Source organism: Capra hircus, chromosome 25 (genome assembly GCF_001704415.2).
Source record: "Capra hircus breed San Clemente chromosome 25, ASM170441v1, whole genome shotgun sequence".
In the NCBI taxonomy this organism is placed as follows: domain Eukaryota; kingdom Metazoa; phylum Chordata; class Mammalia; order Artiodactyla; family Bovidae; genus Capra; species Capra hircus.
The window spans coordinates 14,004,970-14,027,342 of record NC_030832.1 but is presented as its reverse complement, the minus strand read 5'-3'; the positions used below and the strand labels follow the sequence as shown (position 1 = coordinate 14,027,342).

At 51.4% G+C, this 22,373-nt stretch overlaps 1 protein-coding gene across 2 annotated transcripts in view; it reads left to right on the top strand.

Moving 5' to 3' along the window:
- Positions 1–22,373, top strand: part of MYH11 (myosin heavy chain 11) — a 127,437-nt gene that overhangs the window by 81,938 nt on the left and 23,126 nt on the right. For both annotated transcript variants that reach the window (XM_018040245.1, XM_018040246.1), the window contains exons 11-26: positions 1,425–1,543; positions 2,917–3,069; positions 4,078–4,251; positions 5,386–5,559; positions 7,077–7,191; positions 9,724–9,917; positions 11,268–11,389; positions 11,521–11,590; positions 11,754–11,914; positions 13,287–13,395; positions 15,484–15,615; positions 15,707–15,913; positions 17,212–17,349; positions 18,558–18,681; positions 19,141–19,312; positions 20,731–20,943. In XM_018040245.1, coding sequence (XP_017895734.1) covers positions 1,425–1,543; positions 2,917–3,069; positions 4,078–4,251; positions 5,386–5,559; positions 7,077–7,191; positions 9,724–9,917; positions 11,268–11,389; positions 11,521–11,590; positions 11,754–11,914; positions 13,287–13,395; positions 15,484–15,615; positions 15,707–15,913; positions 17,212–17,349; positions 18,558–18,681; positions 19,141–19,312; positions 20,731–20,943 — 2,377 coding nt within the window. The remainder of the gene's footprint in view (positions 1–1,424; positions 1,544–2,916; positions 3,070–4,077; positions 4,252–5,385; positions 5,560–7,076; positions 7,192–9,723; positions 9,918–11,267; positions 11,390–11,520; positions 11,591–11,753; positions 11,915–13,286; positions 13,396–15,483; positions 15,616–15,706; positions 15,914–17,211; positions 17,350–18,557; positions 18,682–19,140; positions 19,313–20,730; positions 20,944–22,373) is intronic.

Below are 22,373 nucleotides of genomic sequence, written 5' to 3'. Positions count from 1 at the left end.
AATTTCAGAAAAACACTTCTGATTGTAAGTATGTCCTAGACAATACTAGGGACATAATTATACTAAAAATTGTTCATCGCTTATCTGAAATTCAAGTTTCACTGGATGTCCTGTATGTTTTTCCTAAATCTGACAGCCCTCCCTGCAAATAAACAGTTTTGTGTTTCAAAAAGATGGCCTGGATACCACCATGCTTGTTGGCGGCTGATCCAGAAGGAGGACTTAGGTTCCCAGCTTGCTCACCTGTGGCCTCAACTCCCCTGTCTCAATATTGGGTTGCTTTTCCAAGCTCCCTTTGGAACTGCCAATTGTTTCTTATGTCTTACACTCCCAAAATGGCAAGTTAAAGAAAATCTCATTCTGAGGAGAGACCCTCAGGGAAACAGAAATGAAAAGAGCACCTTTGCAGAAAGATGAGGGGAAGAAATCCTAAAACTACACGATTTATCTCACACCATTCCAGACCATTGTGTGTCGCTAGTCCTCACATTAAGGAAGCAGCTAATGTTGGATTTTTTTTTTTTTTGAGAAAACCTTTTTAAATGCAGAACTACATGAACACAAGAGCCCATGTGTCCACCATTCAGAATGGACATTTGTGACTATTTTTGAATGCTTCTTTATCTTTAGAATGAAACAAGACACAGTATAGAGGAGGCTGACATCTCTTATTCTCCCAACTGGGTCCCGTTCTTCTCCCTGAACCTCCTGACAACCACAATTGTACTTTACCATATACCCGTCTGGTCTTACGTTTATACTTTCACATACATATATCTGAACAATATACAGTGGTGTTTTGTGAGTGTTTTTTTTTTTTAACATGGATGATATCACGCTATAGGCATCATCTTGCAACTTTTTTTCTAGAGAAAAAATACTTACAAAAATATCGTGATATATTTGTTTGCTCCCTTGTGAACAAATGTTTAAGTTGTTTCCAATATTTTCCTCTCTGCATATGTTGCCACATATATCTTGGAATGGCGAACAATGCTTATTGAATTTAACTATATGTCAGGTATATACCTACCTCATTTAATCCCATTGACAATCAAACAACATACCAAATAGCTGACCATTTCTGCAAGCTAGAGTTTGGGAAGTTAAGTAGCATTTCCAAAACAATCACATGGCTACGAAGTGGGAAGAGAGCGAGGAGCTGAACCTGGCTCTGGCCCGAAGCCCCCAGTTGGGGCACACCTCCATCCCAGCCCCGTCACTGCCTCTTGGTAAGATGCTGGGGGTGAGGCCACTAATGACAGCAGCTTTTAGGGCTCTTTCATGCTGTGGTCACTGGCATGTTCCATGTCATCGAAGGAAAAACAGTGTATCCACAGACCACAGAGATCCCATGTGATTTGCCTTCTTTTCCAAGCCTGCACTTTTGTGATGCACTTAATATGCTTCTTTTCTCCATCCAGCGGCTCAGAAAGTTTGCCACCTCATGGGAATTAATGTGACAGATTTCACCAGATCTATCTTGACCCCACGTATCAAAGTCGGGCGGGATGTGGTACAGAAGGCTCAAACAAAAGAACAGGTACGTGATGCAGTTGCCATTTATTCCTGAAGACTCTTCCATCCATCTTCCATGCATCCATCCACCCATCCATCCATCCACCCTTCCATCCATCCACCCATCCGTCCGTCCACCCTTCCATCCATCCACCCATCCCTCCATCCACCCTTCCATCCATCCACCCTTCCATCCATCCACCGTTCCCTCCATCCACCCTTCCATCCATCCACCCATCCATCCATCCATCCATCCATCTACCCTTCCATCCATCCATCCACCCATCCCTCCATCCACCCTTCCATCCATCTACCCATCCATCCATCCATCCACCCACCATCCATCCACCGTTCCCTCCATCCACCCTTCCATCCATCCACCCATCCATCTATCCACCCTTCCATCCATCCACCCTTCCATCCATCCATCCACCCATCCATCCATCCACCCATCCATCCATCCATCCACCCATCCATCCATCCATCCATCCACCCACCCTTCCATCCATCCATCCACCCTTCCATCCATCCACCCATCCATCCATCCATCCATCCACCCATACATCCATCCACCCTTCCATCCATCTACCCACCCTTCCATCCATCCACCCATCCATCCATCCACCCACCATCCATCCACCCATCCATCTATCCACACTTCCATCCATCCATCCATCCACCCTTCCATCCATCCACCCACCCATCCACCCACCCATCCATCCATCCATCCACCCACCCACCCATTCATGCATCTGTTACCTAACCAAACTTGGGTCTGTTAATCAACCATGCAGCAAAGCCAATTTGTGGTGAAGGAAAGTACACCGTTTACTGCACATGCCCAACAAGGACAATGGATGGCTCATGCTAAAAAGACCTAAACTTCCTGGTGGCTTTCAGGGAAGGACTTTTCCATCCACCCACCCATCCATCCATCCATTTTTTATCCCCCGTATATCCAGTACTAGAATAATCAAAGTCCCGTGTCGGGTTTTGGAGGTACAACACTGGCTGAGCAAGAGCATCAGAGTCTCTCACTCCTGACCTCATCTTGATCTCTTAGTTGAAGGTATGAGGGCTGACTTAACCTTTGAACATGTCTCTGGACCCTTTCTAGAGGCAGGACTGACTGCCTCTAAGTGACCCTGGAATGGAGCAGGCTCCACTCTGTTCCAGGTCCCTCTAACAGAAAGTGACTACTTAGCCACATTGCCATTCCTTAGGTCTAACCATTATGTCCCTTATTGCCAGTTGTAGAGATGGTATACTTTCCTTTTCTTTGTTTATCTTTTAAGGAGTAATTGTAGGTAGAGGGAGTATAAAAATCCAGGACCACCAGTCAGGCTCTTGTGAAAACGCAGCCCACTGGGAGTAACCCTGTCCCCTTACCCCCTGCAGGCAGACTTTGCCGTAGAAGCTTTGGCCAAGGCCACTTATGAGCGCCTTTTCCGCTGGATACTTACCCGCGTGAACAAAGCCCTGGACAAGACCCACCGGCAAGGGGCTTCATTCCTGGGGATCCTGGACATCGCTGGATTTGAGATCTTTGAGGTACAACTTGGCAGGATCGCAATAGACATAGTCCCGGTTCTCTGGAAATTAGCTTCCACTTAGAGAAAGTCATTATTTTGGGAGAAAGGCAGGGAGCTACTGTAGGGTGGGAAGCTGAGGGCTTTAGAGACAGAAATCCAGTGGGGAAGGTACTGGTCCGTAAACTGAGGCCAGAGGTAAAGCTGGGTCCGACAGGCAGGACCTGAGCTCCTGCCTTTCCCTCTCTCCGCTGCCCTCCTCTTTGGCTTCACTCTCAAGCGGGCTCTGCCCTCATGGTGGCAATGTGGCTGCCATCGATCCAGACGGCCTCTCAGTTCCAGCCAGTTCAGTTCTTTCCAGTAGTCCCATCCCACATCTTGGAATTGAGTGTCACTGAATCTTACCTGAGCTGGGTCACGTGGTCATCTCAGAGCCAAGCACTGTTTTTAGGGTCTTTCAGTACTTCGTAGAGTATCAAATGGCTACTAAATCCCACTCCCATGAGTTGGAGGGAAGTTCTTAGTGAAAGAGAATATGTTAAGACTGACAGATACTCCAAAACGTATCTACTATGGAATTACTCCTTTGAGCCTCAGTTTCCACATCTGTAATACGGGAATAATAAGGGACTTCCCTGGCAGTCCAGGGGTTAAGACTCCACACTTCCACTGCAGGGACACAGGTTTGATCCCCGGTCAGGGAGCTAAAATCCCATGCCATGGGGTATGGCCAAAACAAACTGAGGTTTTGAAATACCTAACACAGTTATTCTATCTATAAATCATTGTGCCAATGGAGATCAGCATTCTTAAAACCACGTGACATGGGAATAAGTAACTCTTACCAGCCCTCATGAGCCCCGGGAAGCCTTCAGTGGGGCCTGAGCCCTCTCTGGGTGCTGAAATGGCAGAGCGGGCTCGTGGAAAGGGTGTCCAGTGTAGGGTCTCTCTAGCACGGAGCTCCTTGGGGCCCTGAGTCCTCTAACGTGGACCATGATGCTCATGGGTCTCCCCGGGGTTGTGTGCTTAGGTGAACTCATTCGAGCAGCTGTGCATCAACTATACCAACGAGAAGCTGCAGCAGCTCTTCAACCACACCATGTTCATCCTGGAGCAGGAGGAGTACCAGCGCGAGGGCATCGAGTGGAACTTCATCGACTTCGGGCTGGACCTGCAGCCCTGCATCGAGCTCATTGAGCGGCCGGTGAGGCCCCACATCACACACGTGGGGCCAGCACGCAGACCCTGTGCTGTCTCCACTCGGGCACAGCTTCCCCAAGTCCTGAAAGGCTGTAAACTGAATCTTCGTGAACTAAATTACCCTGTCCTTTAGCCCACATTTTCCTATCGAAGGTGTTGCTTCTTTTTATCCCGCCCCTTTCTTCCCTTCCCCACCGTGCCCTTCCTTCCCCTCCTCTCTCCAGTCATTCATTCCTAAAGGCAAGGGTCTTGCTTTTGTTCGCTGACCCATCCTGAACTCCTGGAACCACGCACATAGTGGGTGCACAGAGATCATTATTGAATGACCATTGATTGAGCTACATTATTGAATGACCTACTATATGCTCAGCTGTAAAGAATCCACCTGCTAGTGCAGGAGATGCAGGTTTGATCCCTGGGTCAGGGGGATCCCCTGGAGGAGGAAATGGCAGCCAGTTCCAGTACCCTTGACTGGGAAATCCCATAGACCGAGGAGCCTGGCAGGCTGTGGTCCGTGGGGTTGCAAAAGAGTTGGACACAACTTAGCGACTAAACAGCTGTATGCTGGGCCCTCTCTTTAGGGGCTGAGATGTAACAGTGAACGAGATGGACGCAGTCCCTGCCCTCCTGGAGGAGCAGACAATGAAACTAGACAAACAAGAGAAGCAACTGAAACTCCTGATAAGGACAAAGCAGAGAGTGGTGTAGGGGTGCCTGCTTTGGACAGAATAGCCAGGAAAGGCTTCTCTGATCTGAGTCCAAAAAGTAAAGAACATTCCGCCAGAGCAAAGAGCATGTGCAGATTTGATGGTGCTCCTGACACCTTAGTTTAAGCTGTCTCAGCCATAGGGGAGCACTGTACTCAAAGGAACCCTTAGGTGAATTTATTTGTAAAGAAACACAATCTATTACTAGAAGTGTGAAATCTTTGCGATGTTGTGTGTGCTTCCCGGCACTTGCATCCCTAGTGCTGGTCCATTGGGCACAGAATACTTTGAGGATAGATTGAGGGGGTGGAGATGGAGCGTGTAAATCCACCTTTATATGTAAGTAGATACAGTAATGGAGCCTACGCATGTGTTTGGGTGGCCAGCCTGAGGCCCGGGCGCCCTTGCTATGATCTGCTTGTCTTCCACAGAACAACCCTCCAGGTGTGTTGGCCCTGCTGGACGAGGAGTGTTGGTTCCCCAAAGCCACAGACAAGTCTTTTGTGGAGAAGCTGTGCTCGGAGCAGGGCAGCCACCCCAAGTTTCAGAAGCCCAAGCAGCTCAAGGACAAAACTGAATTCTCTATCATCCACTACGCCGGAAAGGTACCAGGCAAACGTCCCGGGGGCCTCTTCATCCTAGGGCACCCAGGCAGGATGCTCCAAGTAGGAGCAACTTGGGAGTGGTAGGACCCAGAGGCATCTGGTGTAAGTCAGACCCTAGCCAAGCCTTATACATGATTTGTCTAAGCATCAGTAAGGGACAAGATTTAGAGATATAACATATAATGGGCTAATGTATATATAATACCTGTATATTAGAGACTATATATGCTATAATAGGCTAATACATATGTTGTATATTATAGACATATATGAGATGTGTATTAGAGAGGCCACTCTTATGCTCCAACTATGGTGGCCAGGCTACCCTTGTGGCTCAGCTGGTAAAGAATCTGCCTGCAATGCGGGAGACCTGGGTTCGATCCCTGGGTTGGGAAGATTCCCTGGAGAAGGGAAAGGCTACCCGCTCCAATATTCTGGCCCAGAGAATTTCATGGACAGTCCATGGGGTTGCAAAGAGTCGGACAGGACTAAGCAACTTTCACTTTCATGGTAGCCAGGCAATTCTTTCCTGTATAGACCCTAAATCCTTCCTGCTACCAGTTAAACCCAACAGGAAGGGCCAGCTGGAATGAGGTGACCAATAAACCCACTTTTGAGTCCAACAGAAATCTCCTTTATCATGGCCTTGGGTTTGCCATTGCCAGCTTGTGCCACTCAGGGGAATTTGTGATGTCTTCTTTTTCTTTCTTCTCCTCCTTCCTCCCCGCTTCTCCCGTACGCGTCTCCTCCATCATCATTGTCATCACCATCATCATCGTATTACAGGACCTTTCCCTATGGCTCCGGAGGGTCCTGGATCATGTAGAAAAGACATAACTCAGTCTGGCTTGCAGACGTTTATTGACTCCCCGGTACATCCACTACATCATAGAAACAGGCAATACTCTAAACCAGGGGTTGGTGAACCACAGCCCAGGTACCAAACCTGGTCCACGGCCTGTTTTTGTAAATAAAGCTTCATTGACACACAGCCAAGATCAGACCTGCCCATCAACGTAACAACCCATATAATGTAAAACCCCACCAGAACTATTTGATCAGTTCCTTCCAAGTCATAGTCAAAATAGTAAGATTAAAAAGAGGTCCCATATTTAATTTAAAAGCAGATTGTTGTCAAGCCTTTGCTGGAGGAGAGGTGAATGCTGAGTGTGAGGGGAGGGTATTCACCACCAGCAAAGCTCCGTACCTTTGGGAAATCTCAGGCATCGTGCTGGGCTCTTAAGGAGGAGGCTGCCAGAGGAAGCTTACTAGGAAAAGGCAGGGATAGAGACGAGGCTTTCCCAGTAGGTCATGGCTGAGGCCTACTGTGCGCAGGGCCCTTTAAGTTCTGATTTGTCTGTTCCTTTATTGGTGTTTGTGGATTCCTATTATGGTAGCCACTCATGTTTCCTCTCTGACTTCAGAAGATCCGGGGCAGTGGGGGAAGAAGTCTGGGGCCCTGTCCTTAATTCATAACTGAAGCAGAAGCACCTGACCGGTGGGGTGGTCCTTGACAGGTGGACTATAATGCCAGCGCCTGGCTGACCAAGAACATGGACCCGCTGAATGACAATGTGACTTCCCTCCTCAACGCCTCTTCAGACAAGTTTGTGGCCGACCTGTGGAAGGACGGTAAGGCCCTGCTTGCTGGAGCAGGAGGACTGAACTCCCTCCAGCCCCTTCCCAGCAGTTCCTATTCCCACACCTGCTCCCAGGAGGGATGGGGCACCAATTCCTGAGCCCCTCAATCCAGCACCTGGACCCCACGGAGAAGGTCAGGGCTCAGATGCTGATGGAGGAAATGTCTGAGGAGGTATGTTGGGTCAGAGCGCCCCCTTGTGGATTCAGAAAGACTTAACTGCACTCTCATCTCTGCCATGTACCGGCTGTGATCTCAGACAATTCACTTGACTTCCTTAAGCTCCACTGTCCTCTTTGGTGAAAGTGAAAGTCACTTAGTCATTCCAGACTCTTTGCGACCCCATGGACTGTAGCCCACCAGGCTCCTCTGTCCATGGAGTTCTCCAGGCCATAATATTGGAGTGGGTAGCCGTTCCCTTCTCCAGAGGATCTTCCCAACCCAGAGATTGAACCCAGGTCTCCTGAATTGCGGGCGGATTCTTCACCCTCTGAGCCACCAGGGAAGCCCAAGAATACTGGAGTGGGTAGCCTATCCCTTCTCCAGCGTATCTTCCCAACCCAGGAATTGAACTGGGGTCTTCTGCATTGCAGGCGGATTCTTTACCAGTTGAGTTACTCTCCCATCTTCCCTAAGATTACTGTGAGGGTGAAATTAAATCATTAGGGCCAAGTTTGAGCATGGATCAAGAGCTCTGGAACGCTTGTTAAAGCTCAGGATCACTGGACCCCATCAGCAGGTCTGGATGGAACCTGAAAATTTGTATTTCTAACAAGTTCCAATGGCACCCCACTCCAGTACTCTTGCTTGGAAAATCCCATGGATGGAGGAGCCTGGTGGGCTGCAGTCCATGGGGTCGCAAAGAGTCGGACACGACTGAGCGACTTCCCTTTCACTTTTCACTTTCATGCATTGGAGAGGGAAATGGCAACCCACTTCAGTGTTCTTGCCTGGAGAATCCCAGGGACGGGGGAGCCTAGTGGGCTGCTGTCTATGGGGTGGCACAGAGTTGGACACGACTGAAGTGACGCAGCAGCAGCAGCAACAAGTTCCTAGGTGGCGCTGATGCTGCTGGTCTGGGGACCACACCTTTTTCCCCTAAAGAACCAGAGAACAGATAATTCGAGTAAAGTGTAACACCTGCTGGGCCCACAGTAGGGACTTAGTACACTTCGGCCCTGTGATGACTGTTAGATGGTGGGCTTTGCTGCTTTTGCTCCTGGGCCTCAGTGCTTACAGCAGATTTCACTCTTGACACAGACCCTGTAGGTCTAGGGCTTACAGGACTAGCTGCCCTAGCTTTAGGGACAGGGGTCAGTTCTGCCGACATTTACTGAGTGCCAAGGCCCTTGGGATGGGGTAACAGCATCTCAACCCAGGTTATATCTCACACCTGGGACTCACAATGAACTCTGGACCTCCTTCCTTCAAGGAGCCCACAGTCTTATAGGCGAGGCAGACAAGCAGAGACGTTATTACATGGAGCCTACCTGAGCACAGGAGCAGAAGTGCTGGGGTCTAATGTCAGTGGGTTTGAACTCCACGACCCACCAACCAGCTGGATACAGTCAACTATGTGTGTGTGTGTGAGTCGCTCAGTTGTATCCAACTCTTTGTGACCCTGTGGACTGTAGCCCACCAGGCTCCTCTGTCCCTGGGATTCTCCAGGCAAGAATACTGGAGTGGATTGCCATCTCCTCCCCCAAGGGATCCCTGTTTTATCTTTCTAAGCTCACCTCACCACTCAAAATATTGTGTACTTGCACGTGTGATCATTGTCTGCCTCCTTCTGTTGGAATAACCATAGAATATGAGCTGGGGTCAGGGGGGTACACAGCGTCTGGATTCTGTTCATGTCTGTATGCCCAGGGCCTGGCACACAGAAGGCTCTCAATAAATATTTGTTGGTGGCTGAAGGATTGAAGGCAGGCAGGGAGGTAAGCCCTTTGCAGACCTTATTCAATTATTCCTGCTCTAGGAGGTAGATGCTGTTATTGCCTCCGCTTTCCTGGTGTCTCAGCTGGTAAAGAATCTGCCTGCAATGCAGGAGACCTGGGTTCAATCCCTGGGTTGGGAAGATCCCCTGCAGAAGGAAAAGGCTACCCACTCCAGTATTCTGGCCTGGAGAATTCCATGAACTCTTTGCATCCATGGGGTCTCAAAGAGTCAGACACGACTGAGTGACTTTCACTTTCACAGAAGGAGAAACTGAGGCACAAAATGGCACCAGGCCAAGACGGTGGCAAGAACAAGATTTACTCCCAAGTCTCTGTGACAGTGTCAGAGAGAATGTGTTCTTTTTGTCATTCGGGAGTTCTCAGGGTCTCAGAAATATGTAATACTTGGAAAGCATCCCCCGACACCTCCCTTTACCTATCGCAAGAGGGAAGGTGGTGGGGGTGGAGGAAAGAACCCCATGAGAATGAGCAGGGGACCTGGGGTCTCCATGCTCCGGGCTGCCCCCTGCCCTGCTGTGGGGGTGCAGAGCCCCTGGGTGGGCTGACGCCGCCCTTGTGTGCCCACAGTGGACCGCATCGTGGGGCTGGACCAGATGGCCAAGATGACGGAGAGCTCGCTGCCCAGCGCCTCCAAGACCAAGAAGGGCATGTTCCGCACGGTGGGGCAGCTGTACAAGGAGCAGCTGGGGAAGCTGATGACCACGCTGCGGAACACCACGCCCAACTTCGTGCGCTGCATCATCCCCAACCACGAGAAGAGGGTGAGGCCGCCGCCCGCCTCCTCGGGACGTCCTCAGGGTCTGCAGGGACAGGGGAGGCAGGCTGGGCTACAGGGGCAGGAGGAAAGCCAGACCTCCCACCCTGAGGGCTGCATCTGACACGAGTGGGAGGCACTCCTTTCTCATCCAAGACGCAGAAGAAGGCAAGAGAGGAAGGGAGAATGCTCCTGGGGACTTTGAGCCCTGAAGTGGCTGCACATGGTATCAGATCACTCGTTCACTAATATTTGCTGTAATATTTACAGTAAACATTACTCAGCTAATATTTGCTGAGCTCCCCCCCATGCCAGGTGCTGGGGATTCGGAGCTGGATAGACTGTAGTCCTTGCCGGCAGGTGTCATAATCTAGGGCAGGGGTGCTCAGCTAGGGGGCAATTGTGTGCCCTCCCTTCCTCCACTGGGGAGATTTGGCCATGTCTGGAGACATTTTTAACTGAGAAAGGGGCTATTACTGGCATCCAGTGCACAGAAGCCAGGGATGCTGCTAAACATCCCATAGCATACAGAGCCGCTCTCCCTGCAACCAGAGAGAATTATCCAGCCCGAGATGTCAGTAGAGCTGAGCTGTGGGAGAGGTGGACATACCAGCTGAGGAGGTGACGTGGTAAATTCTGAGAATACCAAAAAGCCAGGGGTCCCACTCAACACTCAGGGCTCAGAGAAAGCTTCTTAAAGGATGTGAACTCGGTGACTCAGAAGGCAGGGTCGGGAGGGCATCCTAGGCAGAGGGACCAGAATAAGCAAAGCCGTGGAGGTGAGAAATAAGGGTCTGGGTGGAGAAACTCCAGGTGGGTCGTTCCGTACTGACATGTGATGGTGTGAAGCAGGGATGGGAGAGATGAGGCTGGAATGCTGGGTGGGGCTTAGGTTGTGGTGCTCCTGGGGGTTACCAGGGCTTGGCACTCCTGTAAGATGTTATCAGGAGGCGCGTCATGATCAGATTTGCATTCTAGAAACCAGCTGAGGCAATGGGAGAGGCAGGACGGGGTGGGAAGACAGTGCAAGGCTACTCTGGCCATCGGGGCAGGAGAAGAGGGTGGCAAGTGGACGGCAGTGGTGAGAGAAGTGGGCGGATGGGGAGATGTTTGGGAGGTAGGAGCCGTAGAACTGGCGATGGGCAGGGAGCGAGGGAGGGGGAGGTGTCAGGGAGGAAGCCCCAGGTGATGCTGGTGCCAGCAAGAATGAGAGATGGCACCAGACCCTCAGCTGAGCTCTCACTTGGTGCCCCCAGTGAGCCCCCCATGGCCTGGCGAGGTGGGTCACCGGGCCTGAGATTCGGGGCTTGCCGCTCCTCGAGGCCCCAGCAGCCCACTGCCCTTTGCATCTTTGCAGTCGGGCAAGCTGGACGCCTTCCTGGTGCTGGAGCAGCTGCGGTGCAACGGGGTCTTGGAAGGCATCCGAATCTGCCGCCAGGGCTTCCCCAACAGGATCGTCTTCCAGGAGTTCCGCCAACGGTGAGCCTGCAGGGTGAGGGTGCGGCGGGGGCGGGGGGCGGGGGGGCGGGTGCGGAGAGCAGGCTCCGCGAAGGGACAGACTGACGACAGCGGAGATGCGCTCGGTCGTGACTCCTGCCCTGTGTCTCAAGGTACGAGATCCTGGCCGCCAACGCCATTCCCAAAGGCTTCATGGACGGGAAGCAGGCCTGCATCCTGATGGTGAGCCTGGTCCCCAGCCCCTCCCCAGAAATCCACCTGCAGACCTCCGGGCCTCAGGTGGCCCTGCCCGCAGCTGCTCCGGGAAGGACCCTCCTTAAACACAATTAACCCCCGCCAAGTGGCAGAGCCGAGAACAGGAACTCTCCCCTCCTTCCTTCCGCAGATCAAAGCCCTGGAACTCGACCCCAACTTGTACAGGATTGGGCAGAGCAAAATCTTCTTCCGAACCGGGGTGCTGGCCCACCTGGAAGAGGAGCGAGACTTAAAGATCACCGATGTCATCATGGCCTTCCAGGCGATGTGTCGCGGCTACCTGGCCAGAAAGTAAAGACCTTCATGCTATCGCCTCCTTGCAAACACAGACCAGAAGCACAAAATTGCGGGGGGTTTTCTGGCCTCACGTCCCGATTCTGATTCTAGAGCAGGGAATCTGCTCTAAGATGTGTCGCTGATTGAATGGCAGCCTTTTCTCGAGAGGGAAGAAATGCTACCACTTTAAAAATATGTGCTAGCTACCAGGACAGGGCAGGAAGGGCTTAAGACGACGGGCTGTGGAGAGTTAGACGTGGGTTCTATTCTGGCTTCCCTGCTTATTTGGTGAAGAACCTTGGGAAAGTTATTCTACCTCTCTGAGCCTCAGGAAAATGAGTATAATCATTCCTGCCTCATAAACTTGTTTTAATAAGGGGGGGTCAATGAAATGCTGCATGTAAACAGTTGAGAACAAAGCTGGTTATCATTTAAGAAGTGTGAGAATATGATAAAGTACCTGAGGAGGGTGTATTGGTATCTATACCCCCATGTCCGAATGGGATTCATAAGGCATGGTCCTGCCCTGATGCTCCCTCTGTTTCGGGAAACCAGGGCCTGGGTGAAGGCTAGGGTTCCTCCATGAAACTCACACCCCGAACAGGACTGCAGGGGCTGGTGGAGCAGCTCTAGTGCAGGGCACGTATCAGCAGGAGGTACAGACCACGCACTCATCTGGTCGTGTCAAGCTGATTCATTGCCAGGTAGACCCAGGATGGTCAAGGCCAGATCTGGGGAGCGCTTGGTCCTGGGACAGACCTCACCTGTCAAGTATCGTACCTGAATTCTCTGTTGTCACCACTCCCACTTGCAGACTGACTGGGGAGAGTTTATTCTTCAAGTTCACCCATGTCCAAGAAGGCAGCCGCAATGGCAGCCACTCAGAGACAAGAGGATGGTTTTCACTCTTGGGTGGTTTTTCGAACCTAATAGCCCTTAAATAGGAGGGGTGCTGGTTCTGTGTCAGGTCTGGGAGTTTAAAACACACCCGAGGAAACGATAGGTTTTTTAGACACTCAGCTTTGGGGAAGATGTGGTACAGATGAGTGTGTTGGATGCCCCTCAGGAACGGTGGAGCGTGGGTTGATTTCCTAGGTGTTACTGGGACCACAGATCTGAATTTAGGGAATTTTGTGAGCCTCGGGTCTTCCTTGTCCACTGAGAAAGGCTCTGGCCTCCAGACGATATGCTTGTACTGATGCTCAGAGCTTGCTGGAGAATCTGGGCTAGAGAGAATGGGGGGATGTTCTTGTGCACGTCACCAAATCCCAAGCCAAACAGACGCGTCCTGCTCTCAGGGTGCTGCAGGGCTGGACGCTGTGACAACGCAGTGAGTTGTGTGCTGGGCCGAGCAGCTCTTCTCACGCCTCCACTTCCCTCTCCCCAGGGCCTTTGCCAAGAGGCAGCAGCAGCTGACGGCCATGAAGGTGATCCAGAGGAACTGCGCCGCCTACCTCAAGCTGCGGAACTGGCAGTGGTGGCGGCTCTTCACCAAAGTGAGTGCGTCCTCACCCCAAGGCCCCCCACCCCCTCCCCCAAGTCCTGGGTCTTCCCTGGGGCGCTGCCCATGTGGGACTGCAGGTGGTGGATAGCAGGCTTGCAACCGAGAGCTCAACACCAAACCTTCCCCATTGGCGATTCTCTGGGCTTGAGAGAGCTCCCTCTTTGGCATGTGGGTTAAGCCGTGACCTTAACCCAGACCCAGAGCACTTCCATCACCACAAGGATCCCTCCTATTGCCCATTTATAGCTCTACCCACTTCCCTCCACAGCCCCAGCAAGCACGAATCTGTTCTCCATTTCTATACTTTTGTCATCTCAAGAATATTATGTTAACGGGGTCCCGTAGTTATGTCACTGGGGCTTCCCTGATAGCTCAGTTGGCAAAGAATCTGCCTGCAATGCGGGAGACCCTGGTTCAGTTCCTGGGTCAGGAAGACCCGCTGGAGAAGGCATAGGCTGCCCACTGCAGTTGCTGGCTTCCCTCGTGGCTCAGCTGGTAAAGAATCCGCCTGCAATGTGGGAGAGCTGGGTTCAATCCTTGGGTTGGGAAGATCCCCTGGAGAAGGGAACGGCTACCCACTCCAGTATTCTGGCCTGGAGAATTCCATGGACTGTATAGTCCGAGGGGTCGCAAAGAGTCAGACACCACTCAGCAACTTTCAGTTTGTCACAAAGCATCACTCTCTGGAGAGCCCTCCATCCAGCGTGTTGTGTGTATCCACTGTTTGTTTCTCTGGGTATAGCTTGGTCTTGCAGCATCGCTGGCTGTTACAAGTCCATTGGGCAAAGACTTGCTCTGTGGGGATGGACACAGCTTCCTCTTAGGTGCCCTTGAGTTTGTTGATGGGCACAAAGCTTTTTCACTGAGTGACTGTGTATTGAATGGACACTGTGCACCAGGTCCCTGTGAAGGGCTGGGGATACCCTGGCTTCATGAATATTCTAGGTGCGTGGAGGAGTAGGTGATAGGAAAGCGCAGGAAGTGATGCCCATGGCAGACTGGGGTCAGTGCAGGAAGGAAGCTGCAGTGTATCAGACACGGGTTCCTCTAGTGCCAGGTGGGGCTTGAACACAAGGAGTTAGGGGTCAGCCTGGTGAAGAGCAGTCAGGGGAAGCTGCTTTTTGGTAATGTTCATTCCCACCGACCCAACTTCTGGAAAACTCTCCTAAAAAAACCATCTGAAATAAAGAAAATAAAAAATGAAGGGCATTCATTTACAAGAGCAAAATTTCAATGCCCAGCCCTGGCAGACTGACTCATAACAGCTACCCATCAATGGGATACTTTTCGATCGCTAAAAATGATGGTGTTTAAAAATCAAGTTGTAACGCTGACGTGACCGCAGGAGTGACAGTTATCCTGTCGTTTTTAGTAATAAAAGCAGCATGTAGGGAATTCCCTGATGGTCCAGTGGTTAGGACTCCGTGCTCTCACTGCAGAGGGCCTAGGTTCGATCTCTGGTCCGCGAACTAAGATCCCTCAAGCCTCATGGCACGGCAAAAAAAACTTTCTTAATTAAAAAAAAAATTTTTTTTTAAGGACATGTATCGCTGGGCAGTATGGTCTCAGGTGTATTTTTTTAGTGTGCAGGACAAAGGGCTGGAAGGAGATGCTGATAGTGCTGGTAATGGGAGGTAGGATGTGGGGGACTTGTCTTTCCTTTTCTCTTTGGAAGGAAACAGCAGTTTGTCAGCAGCAGTCCTCAGGATGGGACTGAATGGGGGAGGCGAGACTTTCTCCTTTCACTCTGTACCTTTTCCTGTTCTGCAGGGTTTTTCAGTCTCAGCATATTGGTTGATATTGGCATATGTTGATACTTTGGGATGGGTAATTCTGTGTCACGGAGGTTGTCCCGAGAATTCTAGGATGCTGAGCAGCATCTCTGGCCTCTACCCACTAGATGCCAGTAGCATCCCCCCCACACCTAGTTGTGACAGCTAACACCCCAGAAACTGCCAAATATCCCCTGAGGGGCTGCGGGTGGAGTAAAACTGTCCCTGGCTGAGAACCATTGATTTCCTTATGAGAGTGTATCCCTTGTGCCATGGAGACAACTGATGGGCTGACCCTCTGTGTGCAGGTGAAGCCCCTGCTGCAGGTGACTCGGCAGGAGGAGGAGATGCAGGCCAAGGAGGATGAGCTCCAGAAGACCAAGGAGCGGCAGCAGAAGGCCGAGAGCGAACTCAAGGAGCTGGAGCAGAAACACGCGCAGGTACCGGCTGGGAGCCTGGCTGGCGCTGCAGAGGGCGGGCCGCCTGCCCCCCGTGGGGCTCACCGGGCGTCTCCCCGCCCCCTGCCTGCAGCTGACCGAGGAGAAGAACCTGCTGCAGGAGCAGCTGCAGGCGGAGACGGAGCTGTACGCCGAGGCCGAGGAGATGCGGGTCCGGCTGGCAGCCAAGAAGCAGGAGCTGGAGGAGATCCTGCACGAGATGGAGGCCCGCCTGGAGGAGGAGGAAGACCGGGGCCAGCAGCTGCAGGCAGAACGGAAGAAGATGGCCCAGCAGATGCTGGTAAGGCACTGCGGGGGCTGCCCTCGGTGGTGCCAAGTCCCTTGACTCTCACTGCAGACCTGTGAGGTGCATCTGATGATGTATGTCCCCACTGGACTGAGATGGAGACTCAGGCTTGGAGAGGAGCAGCCCTCTGCCTACACACGTCTCCTCGGGAGCCTGCTCTGTCCTACTGCCTTGCCTTCCATGTGCAAACACGTTTTCTCCCAGTAGCCACCCTGTGTTAGGGGTAACTGATCAGTAAGCTATTGCTCCAGAACAAAAAGCACCAAGACTCAGAAGCTTAGAAATAAGAAGCATTTAGGACTTCTCTGCTGGACCAGTAGTTAAGAATCTGCCTGCCAATGCGGGGGGACATGGGTTCGCTCCCTGGTCCAGGAAGATCCCATGTGTTGTGGGGCCTGTGTACCACAACTCCTGAGCCGCACTCCAGAGCCCACAAGCTGTAATTGCTGAGCCCACGTGCCAAAACTGCTGAAGCCCCCGTGCCTAGAGCCGTGCCCTGCGACAAGAGAACCCACGTAGTGAGAAGCCCACACACCACAACCAGAGAAAGCTGGACCCAGCATACCCGAAGTTAAATAAAAAATTATTTTTGTAAATGAAATACTAAACATTTATCTCCCACAGTCATGACTCTGAGAGTGGCTTAGCTGATGATTCTGGCTTAGAGCTTCTCATGAGATTGCAGCTGTGATGTCAGCCTGGGCTGCAGTCCTCTGAAGGCTTGACTGGGGCTTGAGGATCCCCTTCCATGGGTGAGAGAGCTGTCACTCACATCGCTGTGGGCAGGAGACCTCAGTTCCTCATTGTGTGAGCTTCTCCACAGGGCTGCTTGAGTGTCCTCACAATATGGCAGCTCGCTTTCCCTGGACAGAGTGAATGGAGGGAGAACAGGGGAGGAAGCTGCAATGCCTCTTATAGCCTGGTCTCTGACTTACACACGCCATCACTTCCTCTTGATTTTGTTAGAAGCAAGTCATTAAGCCCAGCTGACACTCAAGGGGAGAAGAATTACGCTCCACCTCTTGAAGGGAAGAGTGTCAAAGAATTTGTGGACATATTTTTAAAACCACCGTGGTGCCTATTCTCCCCACTTTACAGATGAGGAGACTGAGGCTCCACAAAGCAAAGTAGTTTACACAAACCTTTTCTTTCTGATGAAAAGAGACTGCAGAGCATGGCAGGGAGCCATGAGGCCCAGCCTCTGTGTCCATGAGTCCCCAGAGCTCCAGGAGAGTAGATTTGGGGTTAAGCAAGGCTGTAATTATTTTCATTATTTTCCCTCCCCCACAAAGGACCTGGAGGAGCAGCTGGAGGAAGAGGAAGCTGCCAGGCAGAAGCTACAGCTTGAGAAGGTCACAGCTGAGGCCAAGATCAAGAAACTGGAGGATGATATTCTGGTCATGGATGATCAGAACAATAAACTGTCAAAAGTGAGTGGGGTTGGATGTCCCTGGTGGTCCAGTGGTTAGACTCCACTGCATGGGGGAGTGGGTTCAGTCCCTAGTCAGGGAACTAAGATCCCACATGCCCTGTAATGTGGCCAAAAATTAAAAAAAAAAAGCGAGTGGGGTTGAGTGTCTGCATTAAAGTGACAGGCTCCTCAGGACTATGGATACCTTCAGATACCTTCCCTTTTTAAGCCAGGTACTAGGAATTAAAGGCCAAACAAGCAGTTGTCTCTGGCACTGATGTGACAGTCTTGTGACCACTGTCAGGATGCAGGCATGCCGTGGATGGGGTCCCCGGTGGTCCCAACAGTGCCAGGGCCACTGTGGAGCAAGTGTCGGGAACGCCACAACCAGTGCAGCCCCCAAGGGAGGGTGCAAGGGAGGGTGGGTAATGTGCCTGAGACCAGGGGGGCCCCCCCTCACATTCTCACCACCCACTTCCACTTCCTAACAGAGGACCAGCTGTCCTGGGATTGAGGGGCTTCTGGGATGTGAGACTTTCAGCCCCAAACCAGAAAAGTCCCAAGATGAGTAGCTCACCCTAGTCAGTATCCACTAAGCAGCCCCACTGTGAGTGGACTACCTTTAGTCCTGGATGCCAGCTGGGCACCGACTGTGAGACAGGCTTGGTGTCGGGGCAGGGCGTACACGGTGGAGGAGGACCCAATCATCGAGGGGCTTATGTTCTAGAGAGACAAGTAGATGATTATACAAGCAACCGCTAATTGCCGTCATGATCAGGGTTCTGAAGGAGGTGTTCACCCTCTTCTAAGAGAAGAGCACTAGGGGATGGAGGTGGGGCATTCAGGGAGGGCTTCCTGGAGGCAGTGACATTTCAGTGGAAACCTGAAGAATGAGGAGCAGTTAGAGGGAGAGGGGGTGGAGGCACATCCCAGGCAGATGGTCCCGCCTGTTTGCAAGAGCCCTGAGGCCTGTGGTAAGAAAGGAAAGAGGGCCCCTTGGCTGGGACATGAAGTTGAGGGGTGGAGGGGCCTAAGGTGGGGAATGGCTAGTCTTTGGAAAGTATTGTTGAGGAACTTACTTTTTCCCCTTTAAAACTCTAGGTTGCATTTGGTTATAGTGTGGATTATCCTTTCAACTGTTTATCTGGAAATTACTAACAGTGAAACATAGTCCCGAGAGAAAAGGAAAAAAAAACAATGATATTTCTTTTTCTTTTTCCCCAAAAGGAGCGAAAACTCCTTGAAGAAAGGATTAGTGACTTAACAACAAACCTTGCAGAAGAGGAAGAAAAAGCCAAGAATCTTACCAAATTGAAAAATAAGCACGAATCTATGATTTCAGAACTGGAAGGTAAAACGGCTTCTAGCGAGGTTCTGAGGGGGGTATTTTACTTTATTTTATTTTTTAACACCAAAACCATTTTATATTGGGGTATAGCCAATTAACAGTGTAGTGATAGTTTCAGGTGAACCGTGAAAGGGGATATTTTCAAATAAGACAGGACTTTTAGAATGGTGGATTACGGCAGGAAAGGGACAGTCCTACCCAGCTGCCTGCGCACCCTTAGGAAACACACACATTCATTCTAGAAGGTGCTTGTCACCAGGGCTGACTTTCCTTCCACAAGAGCGTGGTGCGGGTGGGATGGTTCGTGTGTGTGTGTGTGTGTGTGTGTGTGTGTGTGTGTGTGTGTGTGTGTGTGTGTGTGTGTGTGTGTGTGTGTGTGTGTAGTGCCTGAGCAGGAAGGCTCGCCCTCCAGGGGTTTCTCAGGTAGTGTCCACCCTCCGAAGCGCCCTGGCTTTTTTGCAGTGCGGCTGAAGAAGGAGGAGAAGAGCCGGCAGGAGCTGGAGAAGCTCAAGAGGAAGCTGGACGGGGAGGCCAGCGACTTGCATGAGCAGATCGCAGAACTGCAGGCGCAGATCGCCGAGCTCAAGATGCAGCTGGCCAAGAAGGAGGAGGAGCTGCAGGCGGCCCTGGGCAGGTAGGAGGCCGCCGGGGGCAGGTCCAGGGTGTGCGCATGCCCCGAGGGCCCCTGCTAGTCTGCAGAGGGGGCCTGGTCCTCCTCCTCCTCCAGGCAGGCCGCCATCTCACATGAAGTGGCCCTGCCCTGGCCTCCCAGGTGCCTTGCGGTCCTGCTGGCACCTCCAGAACCTCGCCTTTGGCCTTCTCTCCCTACCAAGCTCATCCTCTCTACTGCCACTGTGCCCGCCTCTTGGGTGCCATCCTTCGTCATCTGCACCCCAGTCCTGGGTTTCTGGTTGCACAAAGAAGCCGTTCCATCAGCACCACAAACACCATGTGTCTGAGCTGAGAGGACCCTCCTGTCCGCAGCTGTCTCCCTCTGAGGCCCCTCTTTATGTGAACACCGGTCTCCTCGCGAGCTTTTGCCCCCTTCTCTCCCCGCCCAGGGTACGGCAGACTCGGCCCATTCCATGCGGTGTGCCCCCAACCCCTTTTCTGTGCCCCCTTCTCCCAACTTGGAGCTGGGGTGCTCTAACAGCCTCCCCGGGGGTATTATAGTGGCGACTCACAGTTATTTACCTGCTCTCCGTGTGCTGAGCTCTGCTCGAGCGGTGTCTTTACCAACACCTGGCCAGGTGTGCTGTGGTACCTCCGGTCACTGAGGAGGAAGCTGGGCCAGTCGCCCAGCTTTTGAAAGACGGGCTGGGAGTCGCTTTCTGGTTGGTCCCCTGGCCAGCTCTCTCTCAGCCGGTTTGTGCCAGGCAACAGCGCTAGGGTGATGGGCCACCTCGTGTCTTCCCTCCCCTGGTCCCCTTCCATCCATTGTGGACGAAACCGGAAGCAGCCCCACCGTGGTCAGGAGGGAGCTCCCTCCCATTCCTTCGGGTCAAGGCTCCCCACCTCCCACCCTGACCCGCAGTCACCGTCTCCCCTGGTGTTAACATTCCCACTCCCAACAAGCAGGGCCTGGCCAAGATCTTTGCACGGAGCAGAACGACACTGAGCAAGTGGAAGAAAGAATCAACCAGTAGTTACTGGGGAGGAATACTTGCCTGACACTCAGAAAGCATCTGTTGGGCTCCTGCTGTGGACAAGGCACCATGCTGATTCAGTGCAAAGCACTCTCTGTCTCTGTGTCTCTGTCTGTTTCTGCCTCACTTTCACACACACACACACACGCACACACACGCACACACACGTGCAGCATGACCTGTTTTCTTACATCAGCCCTTGGAAACTACATCCTGCATGAACCTCCAAGCAGTCCAACATGGCAAGAAAGCGCCTTGTGTGTCTCGGGACCTGAATGGAACACGTTCTGATATCTGTGGAACCCAAATGACTGCTTCCAGAAAACCATCTTTGGCCACCTCATGGGATGGACAGCAGGGGCCCCGGGACCCCAGGGTCTTAGTTCTGGTGATCTGTCCCCGGCAGGCTGGATGACGAAATGGCTCAGAAGAACAATGCCCTGAAGAAGATCCGGGAGCTGGAAGGTCACATCTCAGACCTCCAGGAGGACCTGGACTCAGAACGGGCTGCGAGGAACAAGGCGGAGAAGCAGAAGCGGGACTTGGGGGAGGAGCTGGAGGCGCTGAAGACAGAGCTGGAGGACACGCTGGACAGCACGGCCACCCAGCAGGAGCTCAGGTGAGGAGCCCCCACCCGGCCGGCCACTCTGATGGGTCGGGACGGCTGGTGGAAAGGGGCAAACCCACACAGATCCTGAGTCACGGGGCTCCTCAGGCCCTATGTTTATTGTGCTGATTGCATTTTGCTTTAACGGATATAAGCATGCTTAATTTTTTTTTGGAAAATTTTGTTGAAATGCAGTTGATTTACAATGTCATGTTAGTTTCAGGTGTACAGCAAACTGATTCAGTTCTGTTCTTAACAAAAAGGCCATCTCAGAAAAATGAGTAATAAATATTTCTGTCTAATTAAGCCACATGGATACCTAAAAGGGCTTGCATATCTTCCTACCCTGGAGATGATTAGCTACTTGGCATTTGGGAGTTTCCTGTTACCCAAAGAGGATAATTGGAAAAACTGGATTTGTTAATTATTTAAAAATTCTAATAATTTATTATATTTGATGTTATAAATACTAACATCAAGTCTAAATATAATAAAACATTTAAATATGTCTGAACCATGAAAATCAACTGGTGAGTTAAGTATGCTTAGTTTTTGAATTTATTTATTTTTAATTGAAAGATGGTTGCTTTATAATATTGTATCGGCTTCTGCCATACGTCAGCATGAATCGGCCATAGGTATGCATATGTCCCCCCACTCTTGAACCTCCCTCCCACCTCCCACCCCATCCTACCCCTCTAGGTTGTTACAGAGCCCCAGTTTGAGTTCCATGAGTCATACAGCAAATTCCCACTGGCTCTCTATTAGACATATGGCTGTGGATATGTTTCCATGTTACTCTCTCCATTCGTCCTACCCTCTCCTTCCCTCACCCCTTCCCGTGTCCATAAGTCTGTTCTCTATGTCTAATCATGCTTATTTTTAAGTCTTGGCTTACATCACAGCAGTGTGCTGCGATTCATGGGGTCACAGAGTCGGACACAACTGAGCGACTGAACTGAACTGAACTGACATCACAGTAGGAGGATATACTCAACTAGAGAATGACTTGAAAACTGTAGGAAAATTAGATACCAAAAGCATCGACCCCAGTCCCACCACGGTTAACATTTTGGGGAATTTCATTCCTGTCTTTTCCTGAATGTGTATAAGTTTTGCATTAAATTTTCAAAATAATATTTATCAGATAGGCCTCACTTGAAGTGTCACTGCTGGCTAACTGACCATACCCAACCAAAAAGCAGAAACAAAAACGGGTCACCTGCCGGATAATGAATGCCGACTTCAGTGAAACTAGGTCATTTATTTATTCAGCAAACACGCAAGTGTGTTTTGATTGCACCCTGTGTCAAGTGCTGTGCTAACATGGAGGTTTACTTCCCATGTTTTGGGTTTTGTGCTACATCACCGAGCTGGGCCTAGAAGCCAGCACAACCTCCTGCCCCCTTTGCACTGGCCCAGAGCAGTGGCTCAAAGCAGTG